The sequence below is a fragment of the Agelaius phoeniceus genome, chromosome 11 (genome assembly GCF_051311805.1).
Source record: "Agelaius phoeniceus isolate bAgePho1 chromosome 11, bAgePho1.hap1, whole genome shotgun sequence".
NCBI classification, from domain to species: domain Eukaryota; kingdom Metazoa; phylum Chordata; class Aves; order Passeriformes; family Icteridae; genus Agelaius; species Agelaius phoeniceus.
The window spans coordinates 17,881,059-17,905,708 of NC_135275.1; the positions used below are offsets into that span (position 1 = coordinate 17,881,059).

Sequence of the window (24,650 nt, forward strand, 5' to 3'; positions counted from 1 at the left end):
TACAAAGCCTTCTCTGACTGATTCTAATTCTTTTATCCATTATTGAACTGCAGAGATGATTTTGAAAAAATTGTATGTAGTGTAGAATACATAAACCAAGGCACACATATTAATTTTTCTCACACTTCACTTTCAATCATAAAGGAGTTGTTGTAGTTGGAGATAGTCTCAAAAATGGAGCATGAAATAAAAAAGCTAAGCCAGACACCAGGGCGTTCACATGGTAAAAAAGCAAGTTAAGGTGAATTGTTAATATGAATTGTAGAATTACAAATGGTCTGGCTTGGAAAGGACCTTAAAGCCCATCTTGTTCCAACCCCTCCCATGGCAGGGACACCTTCCACCATCCCAGGCTGCTCCAAGCCCATCCTGGCCTTGGACACTTCCAGGGATGGGGCAGTCACTTGTTCCAGTGCATCACCCCCCTGGTGGTAAGGAATTCTTTCCTGATACAAACTCTAAACCTTCTCTCTTTCATATCTGAAAATATGCAGAGAATAAAGACAACTGCAATGTTACCACCACTACTTTCAGCAGTGTTCACAAATCCATAATGTGACAGGTGAACCCTGTTCAAGCAGAGGCTTGATAATTAGCCCTTTGCCAAGCACAGTCTTTCCACACAGGCCTGCTATGCCCAGCAGGATCCTTAAAAATAAGCATTAAAATGGAAGCCAAAGCTTAAATAAACGTGGAGGACATCACACAGTGGAGGCTGGAAAACCAAAGGCCTTGGGAAGTGAGAGGAACAGGCCACAGGCTCAGAGGGAGAAATCTCAGTGGGCATCAGCTTTAGACCCAGTTCCTGCAAGGCTGCCACCACTAGGCCCAGACTAAATTCCTTCAAAGGGTTTCATCCTCTCTTGCTGCCTTGTAAAAGCTGGGACAAAGTGACCTGGCAGGTGCTTTACTTACCTCTTTACTCACCACCACCACAGTGGTCATTTCTCCTCTTCACAACAATTTACAGATGCTTTCATCTAACAGGTAGTAGTTATCTGCTTAATTCTAAGCACACATTGATGCCAGCTTGGCATTTGGGTGCCTGCATAAATATTTCCCTCAGTGGGGCTTTGACACATTTCATGAAGAACTTCTTAATGAAGCTCCAAACCTAAATCTCTTCTACAGTTTGCATTTTTACCCAAAGCAATGAAAATACTGAACAGCTCTCAGCTGAAAATTTACATTTTTAGCAAAATTTACATTTCTCTCCCAGAGACAGTTTTGGTTATACAATTCTGCTCTAGCTCTTAGCCTTATATCCCTTAGCTTTTGTTTCATTGTGTAGGGCTGCATTAGATAGCACACATTTTGCTATTTAGACCATAAATAAATCAATCCACATCCAAAACTAGAAACATACAAAAGAATAGCAAATCTGGCAGTATTTTGATCTGAGCCAAGTCCAGTAGGATTGAAATGTCTTCCAGTAGCCTGATTCATTATCCAACTTATTCAGTGGAATTAAGTACAAAGTTTTCAATATATTGCTGAAATAATTTATTGAACCTCTGAAGAGAATCATGCTAGACTGGTCATTATCTGGGAAACATCTGGATGGGAAAATTATCACATTGAAGAATTTATGTCTGCCTCAGTAGTGCTAAAGACAGAAAGTTGAAAAGTATTACTTTGGAGCTGTTATTCTACATATGCCCTCGACTCCTTGCCCTGATTTTGAAGCAAGACACTGATTTGCCACCCCCTGCCACAACTAACCCAAAATACCTGACTTTCACCTCCCACAGCCTCCTCTTGTTTTTGTTTATTCATCACATACGTGAAATAGAAGCAATTGCCAAAATAATCTAAGACTGGAAAAAGGTTAAGAGCAGACCTATTAGAAGAATCTTTAATATCTAATTCAATATTGCAGACTTAATTACTCCATAAAAAGGCCATCTCAGTGATCAATGATACACTGGTTAATTTAGATTCAATGCTGAAAAAAATTGTTTAGAACATAGTTTCAAATCTGTATTACCTGAACAAAGTTATTTTTACAGATTTATAAAATTACCCAGCCTATATAATTCCTTCTCACATATACAGCCAAGACATTCAACATAAACCCAACCAGAACATATCCCTAACACTGCATCTCTGCCAATATTAATCAGCTTTCTAAGGAAAAAAAAAAAAGTTTTGGCTATTTTTTCTAGATTTCTTTTGTGTTGTGATTTTTTTTTAGTATCACATCATCTGCAGACACTTTTCAAAAATTTTGAAGAAAGGCAATTTAGGGAATGTTCCAGATAAGGAGGGAAAAGAGTCCCGCTGTGCTTTTAAGAGCTTGGTAATTTTTATATTGTGGTGTATTCTTTTTTCACACCATTGTATTAAGAGCCTTCAATTTTGCATGTTTGGTGGAAGCAAGATAATGCAAACTTTATAGTTGCAGCTCTGCCTATTAGGACAGGTTAAGAGAGAAAAAAATTAGGTTTAAAGTATTCCCATTACTTATTGAACATTAAGCCACGAAAAAAAAGGCACAGAACTTTGAACAACTAAGTTGGGTGGACTAAACAAGTTTCTGCTTGAAAGATGAAAATAAAATATAAGACAAGAGATATTTATCCTGAGTTAAACCTTTAATTCATAAACCACCTAGAAGAAAATATAATTATTTCAAGCACATGGTAAAGCAACTGTGAAAATACATGTTGTATTCTTGATTTTCACCAGTAGCTTGTTAGCTGAGCCATTCATGACCATGCCCAGTACCAACACATGCAGCTTTTTGGCTTGGCTTCTCTCTGCCACTTCATTTTCTCAGTGGTTTTATAAGGATTTGCTTTTTATTATATGCAGCTACAACATGATCTGTATGAGGACACTGGACAAGCTGTTAGTTCCATTAAGTTAATAATAGATTTCTGAGTGTGATTTCCTATTAATTTCATTTTCCTCATTCCACAAGAAGGCAAAATTTCAGACAGCCATATGGTGCTTCATAAACAACAATTAAAAGTTATTTTCTAATTTTTAGGCACTAAAAAAAAGCCCATAAAAATACATATGCTTGGAATGATATAAAGGAAATTATGCTTTGGAATGTCTGCATATGTCTAGGATGCTCCAAGCACTCCCTCAGCCTTTTTCCCATTCACACACTTCTGGTCCATGCCAGCCACTGGAGGTTACAATCAATCACAGTGCATGCCTCAAAGATCACAATTAAGATTTTTCTTCTAGAAGTGGAATTTCACCACAACAGCAGCTTGTATGAATTGTGTAGCACAACTCGTGTGGTGACTCTGATACTCTTCACCTTCAGCCACTCCATGAATTTGCTAACAGGATGGCTCCTGCCCAGCCACAAGGACCTGGCAGAGCTCTGCCAGTCAGAGAAATGAAATCCATGGGTTGGGACTGGACTGGGAGCCTGTCAGCTCATTACAGGCTCCCAGTAATTAAATTACCTTGTCATTTACAGGGACTAAGTATTCCCAGTACCCAACACAGCAGCTGAAAAACCAGCCAACTCCAAATCATTGCAAGCTGCTCCTCTGAATGACTCCAGAACAGCCACCTCCTTCTTCCCTGCCCTTTATTACACCTTGTGTATGTGCTGATTGGAGAGCAATTTGGTCTGAGAGTCCCATCTGAGCACCTGAAGTTACATAAACTCTTGAAGTCTCTGGCTGTAAAATGGAAATAAAAAGCTACCTCCATCATCAGAATGGTCTTTTTACTAAAACATCTGTAATGGCAGAAATTTCCTTCAAAGCACCTAGGATAACTCAGATAACTGCTTTTACTGCTGTCCACTACTGGAAGTCAACCTAATGGGAAGAGTTTTTGGCACACACACGACATATATATATATATTTATATATATAGACACAGATATACATTTATATACAGTATATTTGTTCATATACGTACACACACACATATTAGTTGGTGCAATCCACTTCAGGGGTGAGTCAATTTAGATAATCCACTGCTTCCACTTTCTTTCCTTGGTATTTCACACTGACATTCCCTCTAGATTTTCTAGAACCTGGAGCACGGCCTACACAACTCAAGCCAAGCTAGAACATGACACACAATGGCAGAAAATCAGATGCTCCCTCAGCAGAAGAGCCACAACTCTTTGCCAGGATCCAGCACCTCAAAGGTAATCACACTTATTTGTGCATTTTGCCTTTCAGAATTGCTTTGAAAAGTTTTGAACTAAAATACCACTTTTATGCCAGAGAAGACAGATACAGTCTGAAAGAAGACAACAATCTCCTAAGTAACTCTGGGTTAAGTGCACATTTTCCTTCATTAACAGGGAGAGTATTAAGTATTAAATACTTAATACTTCATTAAGTATTTCCTGAAGGTCTCTTTTTAAGTGGCCTGTAACTAATTATCTGATTAAGGCTATACAATGACAGAACTATGTTTCATATTTCAAGTTGCAGCTATCCAACAAAACCATGGGAAAGTGTCCATCTTACAAGGTAATTTTAAGACTTGAATTTATGAACCAATTCACCCTGGGTATACATTTCACCATTCTTCCCAGAGTCATGCTGTAATGAGTTTTCTGGCTGGGGACAGAGGGAAGAGAATTCAAATTCAGTGATGTTGCCTTACAGGGCAAAGCCAGAATCAGTAACATTCTTTTTGGTTGCTAGCGTAGTCCCAAGTGAAAAAGATCAAGAAAATCCCTGTGGCTGAGTTTTGACAATTCCACAGTAAAAATAAAAAATTGTTCTTCCTTAGAAAACCCAAATGTTAAATAATAGGAGGTTAAAGGGACATTATAAACCTTGTTGATGTTTTAACTCTTAAAAATACTGAAAACCAGCACTTTACAGAACAGTGCTAATAAAGTTGTCCATCTTGCTGTAGAGTCATTTATCCCAGAGTGACAAGGATATTGCAGTAATTGCCAATCAGACTCATAGTTTTCCTATTTTTTCCCCTAAGACAGATTAGCACATGTCCTAAACAAACCTGCATGAATCTAAACCATTCGTATTTTCTTGTGCACTTCTTTAACACAATCTATTTTTTTCTTTGTCAGTAAAAATTCCTTTGTTTCACAAGGAAAGATTTTTTCAAATTAATCACAAAAGTAGCTTTTGTGATATTAATAGATTTTTCTTCAAAGTAAATCAGATGCAAAGCCTCTGGACTACAGTTTTAAAGCCAAGTATTCTGGATATATGAGAAATCAAATCTGATAATGCACATAATAATTTTCTGTTGCTTTATTACCACTGATCTGAAACTGAACATCTACAATCACACCTTTTCTTTCAATTAACTAACACCAAGGTGATTTTCTGACATCACCTTGGCTGGTTTCTGCAGAACCAAGTCTGCATTTGTTAAAGAAATTTTGAAGCATCAGCAACTAAGTTGAGAGTAGGTCCTACTCACCTGCAGCCTGCAGAAAGGTTGAAATATCAACAATTTCCTGAGTTTTCAGCAAAGGAAGCATTAGGAGGCATAACAAAACCCCAGTATGTTACAGAACAATGGCCTGAGTAAAATGAAATCCTCCACCCTCTGGGGCAGCCTGTGTGGAACCCCAGGGCCAAGCCAGAAGACAAAACAAGGCATGAAGATCCCCCACCCTCAGGGCAAAGCACTGTCCCTGTGCTTGTAACCCAAAAACCAAAGCTGCAGGGGGACAAGGGACCTGGCAGCAGAGAGGAATACCAGGATGCTGGTGTGAACTCAAGTAATTTCCCCCAGGAATTGGCTGTTGCACAGCTCTGTCCAGGGCAGCCCTGGAGGGAAGCTCCAGCCAGCAGGGCAGGACAGGTGTTGATAGAGAGAACAAGACATCCAAGGCTCTGACCTTGGCCACTCTGGTCAGTCACCTGTGCTCCATGCACTAAGCCTTTCATAAAGCTGCCCCAGACCAGTAAAAGAAGCAGGACAACAAATAAAAATGAAAATGAAGAGTGCATTACTTTCAGCAGAGAGCTGAAACCAACCTCTGCTCTCCTGTCTAAGAAGTGAGGTGATAAAGCACCACAATGACACTTCTATGGCACTGCAGGCTGAGCAGGTGGAGCTGCCAGTTTTCTGTTGACACCTCCCAGGAACTCTCCTGTTACACAATTAATTCATTAATAGACAAAGAAAGAAAAATCTTGCAAATGAGCACAGTTACAAAATCAGGCACATTTCATTACCATCATAATAATTTTCCAACATGGCTTCTTACCACTCACCTAATTCAGAGCACTTTGTTATCACAAATCAAGATTTAACTGCACAATAAACAAGCTGCAAGCAGTTTGAAGTGCCTCAAAATCTACACAGGTCAAACATACAGACCTATTTTTATTGATTATGTAATATTGACATCAGCCTTACAGAGCTATTACACAGGCACACAAATTTAAGGCCTTAAATCAATGGATTTGCTTTCAAAACTTTCCTTGGACACACCTGATGAGAATGGGGAGGTCTTGGAGCTAATCAGAGCTTGAGGAAAAAAATCATAGGCCTAAACATATAAATCACTGGTCATTTGTGCCAATCATCTGCCTAAAGCTTCTGCTTTTCAAATGCCACAGTGCAGAGTGCCTTTCCCTGCAAACACTCCCAAAAGTCCCAGAGCTGCCAGCTACAGTTGCTGCTCTTGAAACTTGGGACCATCTGTATTTGAAAAGAGCATTCTGTACATTATTTGCATCCCTACCATGCCAAGACATGCCAAACACAGAGTCCCAAATGTAAATGCATTCTGCCTGCATGGGTAAAGACCCAACACACTGATATACAACACACAGACAAAAATATTTGCCTGCAAAGGGTGTGCCTTGAGTCAGATGCAGCCTGTTTTGTACTTCTAATATCCATTGAATTAACATTTAGTATGGTTGCAAAATTGATGTCCACACAATAATTCTCTCAAAGAAATGAAAATACATTAAAATCAAATACTTTTATAACAATTTTCAACTTTTTACATTTATGCAAAAGATAATTAATATACCTCATAAAAGCTATTCAAGTTGTTTTTCAGTTTGTGTGTTTTAAAGAGTTTTCACATTCCTCCTTTCTGTTTTTCCTGCTGACACTTTAATCTCCTCCTCTTGTAAATATGAGCTTATAACAATAAATCATGTTTTATTTATTAAAGATATAAACAGGAATCAATACAAAGCAGGAAAGCCAATCTCCATAAAGTTTCCCTCCATACTGACTGAAATTAGTTTTCATATGAAGATTTAAATATGCATCTGGTTGGCATTTAAGCAAGAATGAAGATATTTTCTCTCTTGCATTACATAACATGCTAAAAAAAAAAAAAAGAAAAAAGTACTGGCTTTGGCCAGTTTCAGTGAAGCAAAATCAATGACAATTCTTCAAAACATAAGTATTGTGCAATGAAGAACCTGACATATCTGAGAACTGTTACTTAAATTAGCACCAAAGAGCTCCACAAAGTGTAATATAAAGTTGGGGTTTTTTGCTTTTATATTCAGGTCACTTTTAGTCACAGCATTGTTGATTTGGAGATACAAAAAAACCCACCCTTGATTCTTCTGTAAATATATTCTGCTTGGAAAAATGCCTGTATGAAGCACACCAAGGAACAGGAGTGCAAGCAGCCCACATCACCTTGCCCTTTGTTTGGATTGTCAGTTTTTCCTTTTGATCTTTCTTTGCAGTTGAGGAACCAAAAATTGATTTTCCCAGCTGAACTAAGGTAGAAAAAGGACAATGTTTTATTTAAGATCCTTCATGCCTGCACATAAGCCTATTTCTTTCTTTATATACAAAAGAAACTGTCTTTTTGTTCTTGTAAAAAAATATTTCCAAGTGGGGAATGGTCTCAGTGTACTGACTTTGGATTCATAACAAAAAAGGAGGGAAGGTGTTTAAAAACCCAAATACTGGCCTCCTGCAGAGAAGCCCACACATCTCAGGAACCTTCCAGAGGCACAGAACCTTCAGGGAAGCAGGTCACACTTGTTAGGTGTCCGCAGAAACCTAAGCCATGAGCAATGTTACACTCAAAACCTTGTTTACAGGCAAAGAGAAAGCACAATTTACATATTTAGACACATAGAAAGTCAAGACTATATTGTAAATATACCCATGATCTCAACAATGTAGTTGCTTTTTTTTAAATTCCAGATTTACTTGTTAGAACAGGAATAAATGCTTATATGCAGGGGAAAAACTCTGTAATAAAGCAGTTTAAATTGTTACACAATTATTTCCTAATTGCTACCTCTTTTCCTGGTGTTATGCTCATCCTTCCACTGAACCTCTGGGTCTGTGGACAGTTTCATTCTGGTCTAGGGCTGTTCTTCATTGGAGTTCTTTGTTGGGAGGAATAGGATATTTTTGATGGCTCCTTCTTCCTCACTCTTTTAAAATGGGCTCTTTCTTCCCACTGAGTTTACTGTACACAGTGAGTAGTAGGGACATTAGATACCAGGGGCACATTTTAACCCACTGTGAGCCCAAAATTATTGCATTTACTAATTAATTTCTTTGATTACTGTCACAACTTGTATTACAGAACAATGTGTTGATATTGGCAGAAACCACCATTCCCTAACACCAGGTATTATTGGTACTCCCAGACCACAAATTTCCTGAGTTATTTGCACAAATTCTCCTTAAGTCCTTGAAGAAATCTGAGCTTACCAACTGCTGACCTGCTCTTGAACCTCACAGGAAAGCTGAAGACACACAAAAGCCCACAGAGAAGCACAAGAAGCTCCTGTCAGTTCCAGGTTTCCCAGTGCTTCCCTTCACTCCTCCAGTCTTTTTAATCTCTTTTTTCCTGTGCACTTGGAAGGGTTCACACAGCTTTGCCCAAGTGTTTAATCTGAATCAATTCAGCACCTGACTTGCCACAGAGGGCAGTTCAGAGCAGATTTCTGGACAGCACAGCAAATTCTGTGTAATTATGACCCAACAGGCTGCACTGAGGCCAACCACTGCTAAGCTGAAACCCAAGGAATGCAATCTGTGATTCTCCTTCAGATATATGATCAGCTTTTAGAGCTTGGAAAGAGCAGGGAGGGTACATAAGGCAACCAAATTCTACTATTCAACAGGGCACTCTGCAGTTAGTTAAAGACACAGAGCAGTACATACATTCAATTACTGATAGCACTGTCCTGATTAATTAAAAGCCTCCATGCCTTTCTCACACCCCAGCCCTTTCCAGTCCTTGGAGGGAATACAAACATGCTACCCCCCAGTTCTGACAGCTTGGCATTTGTCTCTCAAGCTCCAATCACCAGCTCAGCAGCAAAGATATAACTATATACATTAAACCTCATGTTTTAAAGGTTTCATAACATTAAATTAGCCTAGAAAAATGAATATAAAAGCAAGAGAGAGCTTTTGGTTTGGCAATCAGCATTTGCAGGAAAGGATGTATCTCAACATGAAGTGGAAACCAGCAAAGCTGTTTCATTTAGGCTTCCTGCAAGTTGAGCTCTGTGGGGATTTTGAAGGCAGATATTATGCTTGGAAATTGAACTGTAGATATTTTAATGAAATTGTACAGTCTAAACACCACAATGAGTGAGCAATCATATCAAAGAGTGGAATTGGGAGCTTTCCCAATTACTCACATATAAACGGAACTTTTCTGGGTAAAAAATACAGAATTGGAATGAAACACCAGGTTTGGTGGCAAAAAAAGAGAATGTGCAGCTGATTTAAGTGCCTTGAACCCACGCTGAACCTATAAAGGGGCTGACACAAGAGGTGAGTGAGTACATCCCAGATGGTCACACCCTTCATGCACCGTGCCCTTCAGCACCCTCTCAGCCTGAGACAAGCAGGATCACGGATCAAATGTGTGTCAAACTTGTCAGCAGCAGATGTGACCACATCTGTACAGCAGCTCTATAACCCTGGCAGCTGAGTGTGTGGGACCAGCCAGTCTGCCATAAATGACAGGGATGTCACCTAAGCACCATCCCAACGTCCCCTCCTACAAATCCTCAAAAACAGATGCTCTGTGTCATCCTGACAACTGGTTAATATTTCATTAGCTCAAGGTCAGCAAGCTGCTTTGGCACATCAGAAAGCCCACTTCTCAGCTTCTGCAGAGTCATGGAATCCTGTCTGCCTGGTTTACAAATCACATGAGGTAACAGCTGAAAATAAACCTACAGCAGATTACTCCTCCTCCCTGTGCTGCTGGAAAGAGCTCCAGATTTTATTGAAGTGTCAGATATACAATAGGGCAACCTTTATTTAAAGGCAACATTTTTGCATGATGTTTTGTTCATGCTTCTGCCATTTCTTACCTTTCAACCTTCTCACTTCAAAATCAAGCTCAGAACTGGTGTCTAAGGGAGCATAAATCACATTTGTATAAACTGTGGTCACAGTTTACTCTCAGAAAGCCTCTTGAAGTATACCTTATTTAATAGCATGCAAAAGAAGAAGGCTCTAAATAGCTAAAACAATTCATAGAGACAAAAGAACATATAATTATCATGCCCTACCTGCTGTTAACTGCACTAATTGCATCCTTTCTGCACAACTGAAAATTCTGACTTCCAGCCATCTTCAGTGCTATGCAACTCATGTTCAATTACCACTGAACCTTGGCCCTTAAAAGTCTCTCTCTAGTATTTCATTTGACTGGTTTATTTTGTTTCTTCAGCAGCAGAGAGATTTCTGAAGGAATGCTTACTCCAGTCTGTGGAAGTCCAGACCTCTCGCTATTTACAGGACTCTAAACATCAGAAACTCAACATAAAACTCAGCCATAAATCAGAACCCATAAATCAAAATTGTGAAAATGGTCACAAAGCTGCATAAGCTCAACATTTCAGGAGTCTCATCTTGTAAAGCAACAACATAAAATATGAAAATACATGAAATTTTTTCATCTTAAAATTGTAAAACAACTTTTTCATACAAACATCTTTAAGCACCTAGTTTGGCTTCTTAAGGATCAAAAAAACAACTAAATAAATACTATCTGTATATGCACTTCAAATAGGAATGTGACTCAGAAGATAAAATAAGCAAGTTATTTATAGTATAAATTAATCATCATATTTAAATGGCAAATTACTTTATGGCATGAGACATAAGCCTGTATTTAATTGTGGGGGGGGAAGATTGCATAAGAATAGTTTTTCCTAAGATAGTCAAATTTTCAGTAATCAGTCTCAAGTCTCTCTTGTCCCAATTTTATTCCAAAATACCCAAGCAAAACCTGTATTATACTGAAGGCAAGATGTGGAAAGGCAGTAAGAAAATCAAGCACACTGAACATCTAATGAGCTAAACCCAAAACCCGGGTACAAGATTTATCTGTGGGAACAAGAACAAGAGGGGGTGTTGGGCATGCAGACGTGGCATCAGGACTTCTATGAATAACCTGCAGTGGGGACAAAGCACAACACACCAAGATCAGGAAAGCTCCTGCTAAACAGGTGAACAACTGCAGGAACAGAGGGGTCAAAGACTTGGCAGGAGGAGAGGGAAGTGCAGTGCAGCACAGGTGAACCTTCCCAGTTCACCTCTGCTGCACTTTATATTGTTAACTGTTAAATGTAAATAACTTTATATTGTTAACTGTTTATACAGCAAACTCTTCTTGGTTGCCTTTCTCTTCTCTTTCTCCAAAACCCCCAGGGCTGTTCTTAAGTATTTAGAACAATAGATAAATTTAAGATTTATAGCCTGAAGTTTAGCCATATTCATCTTACTCAGGTGAGCAGTCCAACTAAGCCCAGGGGAGGTGCAAGAAAAATGTTCCCCTTCATAATGATGCACAGAACAAAAGCTGACTTTAACTGTAGGACCAGGGAGAGTGTGCCACACAGAGGTAAAATTGTCAACTTCAGATTTTTCTTAATAAAACAAAAATCACTTAAAATAAGAGCATAGCTAACTTCTGGAACTACCCTGAACATGATTCTGACTAAATATTTTTTCGTGGTGACATCCTCAAGGGTTAGAGCATCATTTAAAATACACTGTGATGCAGAGAGTCAGATAATATCTCCCAGCTGAATCCAGCAGGGTTACAAAGACACATTTTGTATTCATAAATGTGTTGAAATATTTTACTTTTCTTGAACTGCAAATATTTGAAGAAATGTAGATAAACATATTTTAAATTCACAGCACTTTCTCAAATATGAAGTAGCAGATTAACAAAATGTCAGAACATCCTTAGCTTCAAAAACTGCTCTACCATTTTAGGTAGAGATTATCTACCAAAAAAAAAAAATAATCACAGCCTCTTATGATCATACTTCTCAACTGCTGATATATTCAACCTGTAAATTACTCCTGTCTTTAAAGATAAAACAAGCTCTTGCAAGGCACCCTAACCTTTGCAAAATACCAGTTAATATTACCTCATTGACTGGAAGAGGCTGAGGAGGAAAGAGGGGATGGGAATCACGGCATGGGGGCTGGATGCTGCATGTTCTCTGAGCTTCACAAGAGTTGAAAAGTCAGCTGTGAGAGATTCCTGGCTTGGTTCCAAGCCATTTTTATAGCAAATGTACAAGTTAATATCCTTACTTGTCAATCCAGCCCATCCTAAACCACCACCTGGTGCATAAAGACAAAATGTGTAATAAATTTAATAGAAACAATTGACAATTTTAAAAAACAAAGGGAAACTTTCCCAAATAAATTATATATAAAAAGTAGATAACCAACAACAGTATCTTCCTGCTGTACCCTGTGTCACTTGGGGCACACTACAGGAAAATCATGACAATATCAATCATGAACTCTCCTATCTTAGGACTGCCATCATTCCTTCTTAGATTTTATTCAACATGATTGTGCTACAAGTCCTTCTACTGAAAAGTTTAAATGAAAAACAGTCATGAGCATCAATTTTCTATTTGAGAGCTCTATACATGGGATTATCCACTGGGACTGATCACACAGAAGATGCAGCACAACACAGCATAAGTAACAAACAAGGAAAAGAAGAAAGAAAACAAGAGAAGAATGAAACTTGCTTTCAGTAATCAGGCCCTGAACATTTAGAAGTTGATGGGCACCTAGAGAGTATAGAAGAAGTGATTTCTCTCCTTTACACAGCTGCTAGTACTACAGAGAAAACATTTTTGTTTAGTATTTCGTACCTTATACATAAAGTGTGTGTAATGGTTCTGATTTTATGCATAAAAAATGAAAATTTCATGCAGCTGCTTCTCAATTACGCATCTGGTTATTGTTCTGCAGCTGCAAAACTACCTTGAAGAACCATAAAATATGGTGTGACAAGAGTGGAATAAATACCAGCAGTCATCTTGTACCCTTCTTGTAAAACTTTGCATTTTTCACCACATGATAAAATTCCTGAATCAAGAACTATAACTTGTGTTGTCTCCTTCTTTTATGAACAGAAATCCAGTAGTGTACTTAACAAAAATGAAATTTCCAAAAACCCACACTCTGTGGCACACATTATGTTTTGAATTCAGTACCCCATTTCTAGAATATTTTTGACTTTGTGTTTTACTTTGAAGCAGCTATTTTGGTAATTTGATCAGAAATCCAACACAGAGAACAATAAGTCAGCTCAACATTAGTGTCAAACATCTGAAATGAGATTTTGATTTGTTAGCCCCCAAGCCATTACTCATATTACTATAAATCTATTGAATATGAAGACATTTGGTGACAAAGAATGGTTATAAAATATCCAACTAATGTAAGCAGTCTCAAGCTTGCATTTACTGACTCACACTCAGCATGTAATTCTCTAACGAAGGGAATAGATAAGAAAAACAAAACAATTTGTTTTTCATAACAATGCATTTCAAAATAACTATTTCTGTAATTTCTCTGGAGGCAGAGGGTCTTGCAAAGTATGTTCATTTCTAAAATATTAAAAAACCCCACAATTTTTAAGTTAACTTGAAACAAAAAGGTTCAACTTGAAACAAAACAATACCCAGTGGTGAGCTTTGACAAAATCCATTATTAAGTTTCTTTGGAAAAGAATAAAACTCAAGCTCCCAGCTAGAGAAGCTGGAAGTTTCTTTACCTGTTTTTTCTGGCACACAGGATGCAATACATTGGCCATTACCAACAAATGCATGTGTGGTTCCACAGCTGCCTGGATTCCACAGAAAACACAGAAAACACAGAGGTGCCAAGGCTTTATGTGGAAAAACATTGGTGGAATGAGACAAGCAGGAAAGCAAAGGCAGAGAGCCCTCCCAGGGTGTACCAAGGATGTTGCATTGCTTAAACACTGCTGCACACAAAAGTTTTCCAATTCTCTGCCATCTCTGTGAAACACTTTCTCAGCATGAGACACAAAGGGAGGAGGGAAGCATAGGCAGGATTACAAGATTCAAACCCAACCAACCCACACAAATACAGAGGAGAAAACAGCACAGCTTTAGGGCTCCTGTCCAGGGGAAAGGTCCTGTAGCACCAACATTCACTGAGTGTGAAACCCTCAAAGGAAATCTTAATTCCACCTTGACTGTGCCTTGTGCAGTTCAGCTTCCAAGACAGATTAAGCTAAAGCCCCAAAAAGCAATGTGTGAGGAAATCAAGAATGTGCATAAAAATAACCACAATGCAGAGGTGCTTTATTCCTGGTTTGTTCTGTAGCTGTATCACAGCAAATTCCCCAGGACCTTCCAACAAACTCCCTAGCACAGCACATTTGGTGAACAAAACCCTGTAACACCTTTTCTGGCTCCTCTGATTTTCCAGGACTGATCTTTTTCCTCCAGTATATGAGGTAAATAAATTGGGTCACTGACATATTGATTACCAAGCCTCCTACAAAGGATTACTGCAACAGCAGCAAACAACATGTTGCCTTCATAATTTTTACTCTACTTAATTATTTTCATCATTTTCAGACACAAATGAGAATATTAAAGTTGTTTGCACAACTCTGATACTTGGGGATTTTTTCCAAAAATCAAATCATTGCAACATGGACAAATGTAGGAAAAAAACTATTATTTGCAATATTGTTTGATAATATTTAAATATCATATAAACCATGGTTAGCAATCAGTATTTGTCTTCTGATCATACACAGAAAAATCACCTTCTGTGATTGCCAAGCCAAGCAAATGTGGGTCTGAGCAAAGCACTCCAGCAAGCAAAAAACCAGTATGCACAAAAATGGCTTTTAGCAGTACACAACTGCTAAATATGTGCTCTAACTATGCTAAATAGGGTAACAACTGACTGTTTAGCACAAAAAAAAAAAAAAGAAAAAAAAAAAGGGAAGAGGATTTTCCCAATCAGAACTCATAAGGTGGGAGAAAGGATGAGAAGAAAAGAGCAAATGAGCACAGGGAGGAGAAGGCTCTGAGAAACAACAGGGAACTGAGCAAGGGACAGAAAGCGAGCAAAACCACAGACACTGACAAATTTTGTGGAGCTTTGAATTGATGCATTCAAGGGATGTGTTATGAAGACTGCAAATAATGGAGCATTAACAGGTATTTTCTATCATTGAGAAGTGGCTTGGAAAAGGAAGATTCACTCTAATTGTAGATTTCATTCCTCTGACAAGGCAAAATCCATTAAGTGGAACAAAGAAATACTCATGTACTCATGTTCAGTAACACTGAACGTGGTCCAAGGCAGCTCATCCACCACCAGTTTTCTATTAAATTTAAAAGATTGTTTTCTAAGTACTTACCCATGTGAGAATAAGGTCATATTAGTCAATAACTTACAGCATTATTTTGCCTGAAAAGAACAGTTTCAGAAAGCTATAATTTAAGTCTAAGGAACTTTAATAAAAGCTGTCAGAGAAAATAAGAGGACTTGTGGGAGAGCTGTTGCTCACCAGCAAGCAAAGTTCTGTGCACAGTTCCCTGGAATGCTATTGCAGCAACACATGACTTTTTCAACATATGCAGAAAAGGATTACCTGAGTGGCTTTAAAAAATAACTAGTTATAACCACGAAGTACATGAGGGTTTTGGAGAAATAACTCTTTTTGTACAGGTGAAAAATTATTACTTCACAGTGAGGCATAGAATGGAAATAAATAAGAAAATCATAGAAATGCTGAAAGAAGCTACCTATCTATTCTGCTACCTATCCTGATGGACAGAAACAGAGAGAAAATTAAATCACATAAGCAACCCCATGATGACAGGTAAAAAAGATCAGCTAAGTAGCCAAGTTTCTCAAATAAAATTTTATATAGGCGGCCACTCTGTACAGGATACTCATAGAATAGCTCTTCCTGGTATAACAAAAAAGGACTTGAAATCACATTTCAAATATCCTCAGAAACATCAGGTTCAAGGATGTTTTTAATTTTCCCAGCATAAAAGCTTAAATTAAATGCAGACAGCATTATCACCAACAAATTGTTCATGATCTGCACAAAAAGGACACCACCAGCCTAAAGGTCAATTTTTGATCCCTGCTAAACGTAAATTGCTTTCAAGTGGTTTTCACAACTAGTACTAGAGAAGTGAATTTCCAGATAAGGGATCTAAAACAGCATCTAAAAATGCAGCCTTCCCTTTAAATTAAAAAGCCATGGGGAGAAAAAAATCTTCAGGAACTGAGAAAGGAAGGAGACTGGTGCTCACATGACCAAGAACTCTTTTAATATTCTAAAAAATGGTGACTAATAGGTGACAGGTAAATGACCTCATGAAAAGATGCTTCAATAAACCTTTTCTGTTCCTTATAAAATACATGTTTACCTCTCCAGCCTGATAGAAAAAGCACACCTTCAGTCCAAAGCTGAATTTTATGAGTTCCCTCATGCATAAGCAATAGAAATAGGACATGCAGAGGCTATATTTTGTTTTATTATTTTTTTAAGAAGAGTGAATAAAAACCTTGCTCTCAATTGAACTGCATTTCTCTGTGATAGAGTGTGAACACTGCACCTGACTGATTCCTAAATGTAATGAAACACTCTAAGTGGCAACAGGCAGCATTCTATTGTTTTTGTTAAAATTCAGAAAAAGAAACACGTGCCAAGTTCCTGGCATCGATTTAGGACTGTCAGCAGTGCCAGCCACCTCTGTGCTCTCTACTGATTCAAAGAGCCAAATGAGAGTGCACAGCAGCCCCCTCACCAGAATCACAGCCCCTCTCAGCTCTGCCCACCTCCTGGCTGGAAATGATGGGCCCTTAACAACTCCTCCATCAGGCAGAGCACAAAGAGCAGAACACGAGACTCAAGGGGTTGTGCTGAGGAGCCCAGAGTGAACGATGCCCTGAAATGATGCACAGTGCACAGATTTTCCTTTCACAAATGATGCACAGTGCAGGCAGTGGCAGTGCACACACAGCCTAGATAAGGATTATCTCCTTAGGTGTTGGTGCTACAGTACAAGGAAAAGAAACAGCAAGTAAGGAAATGCCTTCTCTGGCTAAACAAGCCCTAAATTATGTGAGAATTAGATCAGAAGACTTGTGAGTTAATATAAAAACAGCCACATGAGCTTATACATCAGACAAAAACTTGGCTCCCAAGTATTTTTTTTTTTCTATTAAATAGTTGCACTGGAATTGTAAGAACTTGTTTACAAATTAAGTTTCTTCAGAAAGCAGATCAAGCAACACCATACTGTGCAGCAAAGCAGGACAACATCTTTCCTTCCTCTCTTGAAAAACAAGGAATTTTAACACAAATGAGAAAACTATTGTGGACTGAATTTCTTGGCACTCTGCAAATATTGCCTTCTCTACAAAAGTTACACTGGGAAATTGCTTAGCACATAGAAGGCAATGAATTCCTTGGGGCTTAATTCTGTATTGTGTACAACTTCTTTTGAAGTCAATATTAGTGATGTCATGTTAATTTTTCTTACATCTGCCATTCTTATCTTAGAAGGGGAAAAAAAATCCTTTAGTTCCATTAAAATTTCCTTGCAGACTGTCTTTTGTGCAGTTGGTAAGTTTTGAAAGTATCTGAGAAAAATTAACATTCAGCGTATATATTAATAAAAATAGAGAGAAACAGAGGAAATGAGCAAAGTGTAACAAAACTGCTGATACTGGATAAAGGCAAACCCTTTCAAGAAGACATGCATTAACACCTTCCTGACAAGTGAAGACAGCAGCAAAAAATCATCTCATCTCTTTCCATTGCATCAACAGGAAATCCAACAATAGCAGAGCTGGTGAGCGCAGGCCCTGCAGCAGTAAAGACAGCTCTGTCAAGCAGAAAACAGTTGGTGAAATTGTGAAATTAAATTGTGAATTCCAGACTTTATGCAGACTTCCATGACAGAAATTCCTATCCCCTTACCTGTACCCCTTAATCACACACACAGACCCATATGAGTGATGTAATGCTCTAAGATTAAAAAGGAAAATTCTTGTTTTCTGTATTTCTTGTATTCCTGAGGGCTATAGAAAGAGTTTTCTTTCACAAGAAAAATACTGAACCTTTGACTTTTAGAACTTTATCCTATCTTTACCCTTAAAATATGCTGACAAGCACCTTTTCTTGTTTGAAGAAGCCAAAGTGAAGGATAGCTGCAATGTGACACACAGCACCTGAAACATGAGATTTTTGAGCAGGACTTGGCAGGGGAGGTTGGCCTCTCCCCATATTTTACTGCAGAATGCCTGCCTATCAACAACATCCCCAAAATGCCTTCACTGGTTATTTTATTTCATAATATTTCATGCCTCCTGTAGGCTGAAGTTTCCTGTTTCCCCATGTCTTTTTACTTTGTGTGGTTGCATATTCAGTTGCAAATTGTGCAGATAACCCTGAGTGACAGAGCCAATATTAATCTGAGGGATCACAAAGAACATAAACCTGGCAAAATCTTGGAACAACAATGACCACAGCAGCAAAAGTGATGTTCTTGATTCTCAGTTTTCAAAGTGCATGTTAGAAGTACAAGGACAGCACAGCACCAGAATGATAACGAGGATGTTGTTAATTATTAAGTGGATCAATGGTGTGTCAGTCATTCCAACATGAAATAGATTCCACACCATAAACCACAATTCTTTCATGCTCAGTAGTGCACCATGGCTGAGTGCAACTACATCAAATGAAGAAAGGTATCACTAACTTCTACTTCCTGAAGTGCTAGCAAGCCCACACAATTAAAATAAAAATTACCCGATCAAGTTGCGTGAGCAAACGTTTTTTAGTTCTGGATTTTACTTTTGGTTATTTAAACACTGTTTATTTGTTTGTTTCTTTTTAACAGACAGATATTTCTGTGATTTGCAAAGCAAGCAAGCTACAGAGGTTATTTAAAATAAACCTAGCATCATAAAACAGAGGAGGTTCACTGCCTTTAATGGAGTAATTTATATCTCCAAATAGTCACAGGGATCAAGAACAGCAATAGTTATTGGACAGGCCAATCCATTTATGAGTTCAATCACGAAGAGGAGAGTTTAAGTGCTGTAAGACTGGTGATAAACCTGCCACAGCTTCAGTTAGCATTCCTTGATTTCCTCAGATATCCAGACACGAGGAAACACTCCAATTTCACGTGCTTTGCTTTATGTCCAAATTTGCCATTTTGTACTGCTAAATGCCCATAACACTTGCATTTAGTTTTTTATTTCAGATATATTTTCAAATATACTGATTGTCATAAGAAGGTTTTGATCACTGAAAGATGTATCACCTTAATGAAGTTCTAGAGATTGAACAAGCCATTATGCTAATGCTACTCAGCTACTTGAGCTCTGATGAGATCTTGGGTATGAGTAAGTTGTGTTAATTTACCTTCCAGTGTGCAAAATTGAAATGCATTTAACTGAGTGGCCTGTGCATTATGTAAAGCACAAACCAAAAAACCTTCCTGTTACTACACAATTAGACTACAATAATGTCTGGCCTCTGGCATTTTGATATTTGATATATTAACAAACTCTGAATGAAAAGAGGAAACTGTGCAACTTTAAACAATAGAAAAATTATTTCCGTTAGAACAGACTGAAAAAGTACTTTAACAATTTATTTTTGAGAGAAAAGCTATTACATAAATTCATTTCTGACCCACATTATCATCTTTTGTTCACCACACCACAATGAGGATGTTGTCAGAGAAACAAAATAAAGCTCCAGAAGCAGGGTCTTGTCTTCAAGGCACTGTTACACCCTTTTGTGATGGTAACTCAACTCACCTTTTCTACTTCTTCATTTGAACACACATTTACAAACATCAAAATATCTTTTAAAATGGAGAGGCCACAACCTTTTCCTTCCTTTGCTTTTGAATACAGCAAATTTTTGTTTGAAAACAGCTTGTTACATAAGTTCATTTATTTCAGATCCTTAAGTTATATCAAGTATACAAAACACATTTCCTCCACAACAATTTATTACATTCTCAATTATTACAATGTTAATTAAAGAATTCATGTTACATGCTGCATGCAAAACATTTGTGAAATAAAGTTCTAAGTACTGCCACTAAAACTTGTCCATATATAAAATTGAGCATATATTTATAGTCTGGATGAAATATCAAAGCTTTTCAGTAAGCATGAATGTAAAGACTGTTTAAACTTATTAGAAAACAATTTATTTTCCAGATTGCTACCCAGTGAAGCAGAGTTCTCCCATTATCAGTCAACTTACTCAGTCTCTGAGCAGCCTCCAGGGCATCATTTGCAGAATCAGCTACAAAGAATCTCTGAACTGTAACCCCATGGTCTGCCATTATTTTTTTGCTTTGGTACTCCTGCAGGTTGAGCCATCGTCTGGGGGTTAATTGAACAGCCTAGAAACAACAAGAGGGGAAAATAACATAATGCTCATTAAGAAGAGTTCATGAGACAGCCCACTGAGCTCTTCCACCTTATGGTTATCTCAAACCAGCAGTTAAACAACACCCAGAGAAAAGGTAAAATACTTATTGATTTACCTAAGTGTCTTTTCTTAACATTTGTGCATCCCAAGTGCTCTGAAAGCTACAGATATTTTTTAAAAGCTACACAAGGCTCACTTGGCCAGACAAAATGTCTTGCATTTAATATCAAGGCAAATTTGGCTTGAACTCCAAAGTCTATTTATGTTTCAATGTTTTCCTCTGCTATAAAAGTAGTAACAGACTCTTACATTAAAACAAATTCAGTTTCATGTTAAATATCCTTATTATACAACATTTCACCTAATCCTTCCCTATAAAATTATTTCCACTGATTCTATGTATTTGTTGAAGCACATCTGAGAAGAAAAACAAGTGACATGGAATTAGCATTATTCTGTAAGAAACTATACACTAATACATGTATTTTCAGTGGTCTGCTATCTCTGGTTTGTTCATTGTGCTTCTAAGCAGCAGGACACCAGCACAGCCACATCAGCCATGCCAGGCCAACAACAGCTGGTTATAATAATTAGAATAATGAGAATAATGAGAATAATTCCCTCCTCATTCCCGACATGCCAGTTTAGATGCCCCTGTGGGAATATAAACACATCCACACCCCATGGGTACAAAGATCTGACACACACCAAGACACCCCATGTGCTTGTCCTGGCAGGAATCCTTGAGACTCTACAGAAGTCAGAGATCTTTACTGAATGGTTTTAAGAAAAGACACATTCTCCACACAGGATGAATTGATGCACACAAAAGCAATAATTAAGGAGCTAGAGCTGACTCCTGGCAATGTTATAATGGCAAAGGTGGAGCTGGCTCCTGGCAATGGTTTTATTCCATTTTGTGCCAGCCAAAGATGCTTTTCCCACATGGAGAGACAAAGTGCTGTCCCCCTGGCAGCCAGCCACAATCAGTTCTTGGTTTCTCCTGAAGTAAGGAACACAGCATGCAAGCCAGTGCTAGGTATTTGAAATGTTGGACAAAGAGGATTATTTACTATACTTTCATCTCTAACAGCATGATAAAAAAATTATCAACCTAATGCAACTTTATACTGGAAACAAAACCTCTCTGTGCTATCAATAACACACCCTCTCACAACACTCAAGGTTTACAGGCTGAGTTGTCTCAAAAGCAAACTTCCATCTGTTCTATTCTCTTTGAAACACAGCACAAAAGATTGATGCACAAAGAAAACACAAACCCATCTTCTACAGTATAGAACTGCATATTTTCTGTAAAAGTGACTCCCACTGAACTTAAACAGTTACAAATAGCTCAGGATGACATTTTAAATCCTTTTATGCATAACCTGATTAACGTATTTTAGAGGAACAAAATGGCATTGTCAGTTTGCTCCATGGCTATCTCTAATTCTGCACATCATACAGACACCTCATATGATTTATATTCCTCCATGCTATTCATGGATATGTTATTACAGTTATGCAATACTTCAAAGGTAGGGTCAAAATTTAAAGTCCCTTTCATAATTGTTGACATTTAATTTGTTTTCCTATTATAAATTCTCTGCTAGGCTCTAACAATTATCACTTCAGGATCATTCCCACAAAGGGATTAACACTAGGGGCCAGGAGGGACCCTTTTACTTTATATAAAAAATTCTACAGGTCAGTAATACTGCTGATAAAATTTTGGTCACTGGTTTTATAATTTAGAACAAGTCTTCAAAACAGCTTTTATTCATAACTTAGAAAAATAAACCAGTTTCACATATAAGTATTACTAAGCTGATCTAAATCAAATAAATAAGAAGGAAAATATATTTTTAAAAATTAATTCTGGAGAGGATTTTTGTGGCTGTTGCTTAATGGGAACTGCAGTGACCTCTGCTCCCAAGAACCCTCTCAGCACCTCACAGGTGCTTTTGGGATCCAACAGCATTAAAACTCAAAATATAACTCAAAATGTCCCACAGAGATACTCCACTGATGAGATGCTAAAAGTCTTATTATATATGCATAAAGCGCAGACAGACATAAGGGACATTTCTTACAGAAGCTGGACAATTAATATTATGATATTACGAAATATTTCTTTCCTAAATGATGAACCAGACCAGTCTGAAGAACACAGAAAGAAAATAAAAGAACCATTCCTTAGAAAAGGGTCTGGGGGGTGATGAGACAGTCCTAAGGGTGATGAGACAAAGGTCTGCTCAACAACTGCTGGCACAGAAGAACAAAGCCTACAAACCCCAGGTTAGTGAGCAGACTTTTTTCCCTGCTATATCACATAATTCAAAGAGAGACCATCTTACTGAGTGCCAACTGAGCACTTTCAATCAAGTCTTTGCACAAAAGACAAACTCCTGGTTGTGAATGAACTGCTTGATATAATTAATAAGTATCTGAAGTCTGTACCAGAAGCTCTGAAGAGTAAGGAACATGAAAAACTTGCTTTAAAGCACTTGCAGGATACCCACCATATGTCATGGGGACAGCAGGAAAACCAAAGCAGTTACAAGAGATGAAATAAAGCACAAGCTTTGAATCTGTAAAGGTGACTGCTCTTTCAAGACTATCTTGAAAAATCAAAACAGCTGTGGACATGCATTTTAGGGTGAAGACAAAAAAAAGGTGACCATGAAATCACAGAAACATGAGATGCTGCTTTGAACTAATTTCCACCCAAGATGCTTTGGCTGCAATAAATCTGTATCTGAATTTGTACAAGAACCTTGAATCCCTACCCTCCAAATACATTTATACCAAACATTCTCAAAAATCTCAGATGAGCTTCAAATGGCCTAAATTCTTGGGCATCATAAACTTTTATGCATTCTAGAGATAAATCAACATGTGAGACTGACAGTAAGATGCTAATGCACAAAGGTACAGCCCCAAAACTCTAGAGAAAAACCTACAAGGTTTGAGAGAAAGCTATTTCCCATAGATAGTCTTCTATGGGCAGCCTTAATCCAACCCTTCCCCCTGAAATTTGTTAGAAGGAGACTTTAATCTGGCACAGAACACAACTCTGCCATCACATCTTTGTTTTACTCATTTTCCTGTTTTACAGCTGTTCCATTGCTTGCAGCAGCATCAAACAGCACTGTTAGATTGGCCAGTTCAGTCCCAGCTCTCAGCAAAGACAGACTAAAGAATTAGATGGTAAATCAGCATCAGAAAAATAATCTCAGTGTGAAAAAGGGAATGGGGAGAACAGCTGAAAGAGAACCTACAGCACAGGAAAGCAGAGTCTAGCTTTTAGTAATTTCTGTTAATTGTTCTCATCACCTTCTAATCCCAGTTTATCCCCCCTTGAATATTTTTATCTCCTCACACATTGGTCAGAAAACAGATGAGAAAACACCAGAGATGTCTCAGATCTTTCCATGAAGCTCTGTCCCAGCTGACACCCAGAATGTTCCACAAGTTCAAGCTGTATCTGTGTTTGATCTCTCTCTTTATTGCAAGGTTGGGCTGCAGTACAAGGAGTAGATCCTGTCCCACCAGCCTGTGAAGAAGAGACTGGAAATTGTGTGTGGATTTTAGTAAACCCTGACTCCCTGTGTGACATCTCATCTTTCATCTTCATAAGATGACAGACATAGCACCAGAAAATTTTCCACTGGTAGCATTTTCTGTTATTCTTTCATATAGGAACTTTGTGTTGTGTATTGATGTACACATTGAAGATGCAGAGTGGATCTTATTTGAGGTTCAGATCTGCCTGGTAAATCAAAAGGTGTTGTTTATTTTCAAACCACAAATAAGGTTTAAGAATAAATCAGTTTTTGAAACTAAGAAAACATTACTAGCAGCACACAGAAAATAAAATGTTGTTATTTAAAATAATAATGCTTTAAAGAGGATTTAAATTCATCCTAATAAGATATTTCTTAAGATTAAATTTCTAATGAAAGTGCTT

General features: G+C 37.9%; 1 protein-coding gene across 2 annotated transcripts in view; it reads right to left on the reverse strand.

The window, feature by feature from the left end:
* Positions 1–24,650, reverse strand: part of SUCLG2 (succinate-CoA ligase GDP-forming subunit beta) — a 107,318-nt gene that overhangs the window by 66,248 nt on the left and 16,420 nt on the right. For both annotated transcript variants that reach the window (XM_054640022.2, XM_077184630.1), the window contains exon 2: positions 20,510–20,651. In XM_054640022.2, the coding sequence (XP_054495997.1) occupies positions 20,510–20,651 (142 nt within the window). The remainder of the gene's footprint in view (positions 1–20,509; positions 20,652–24,650) is intronic.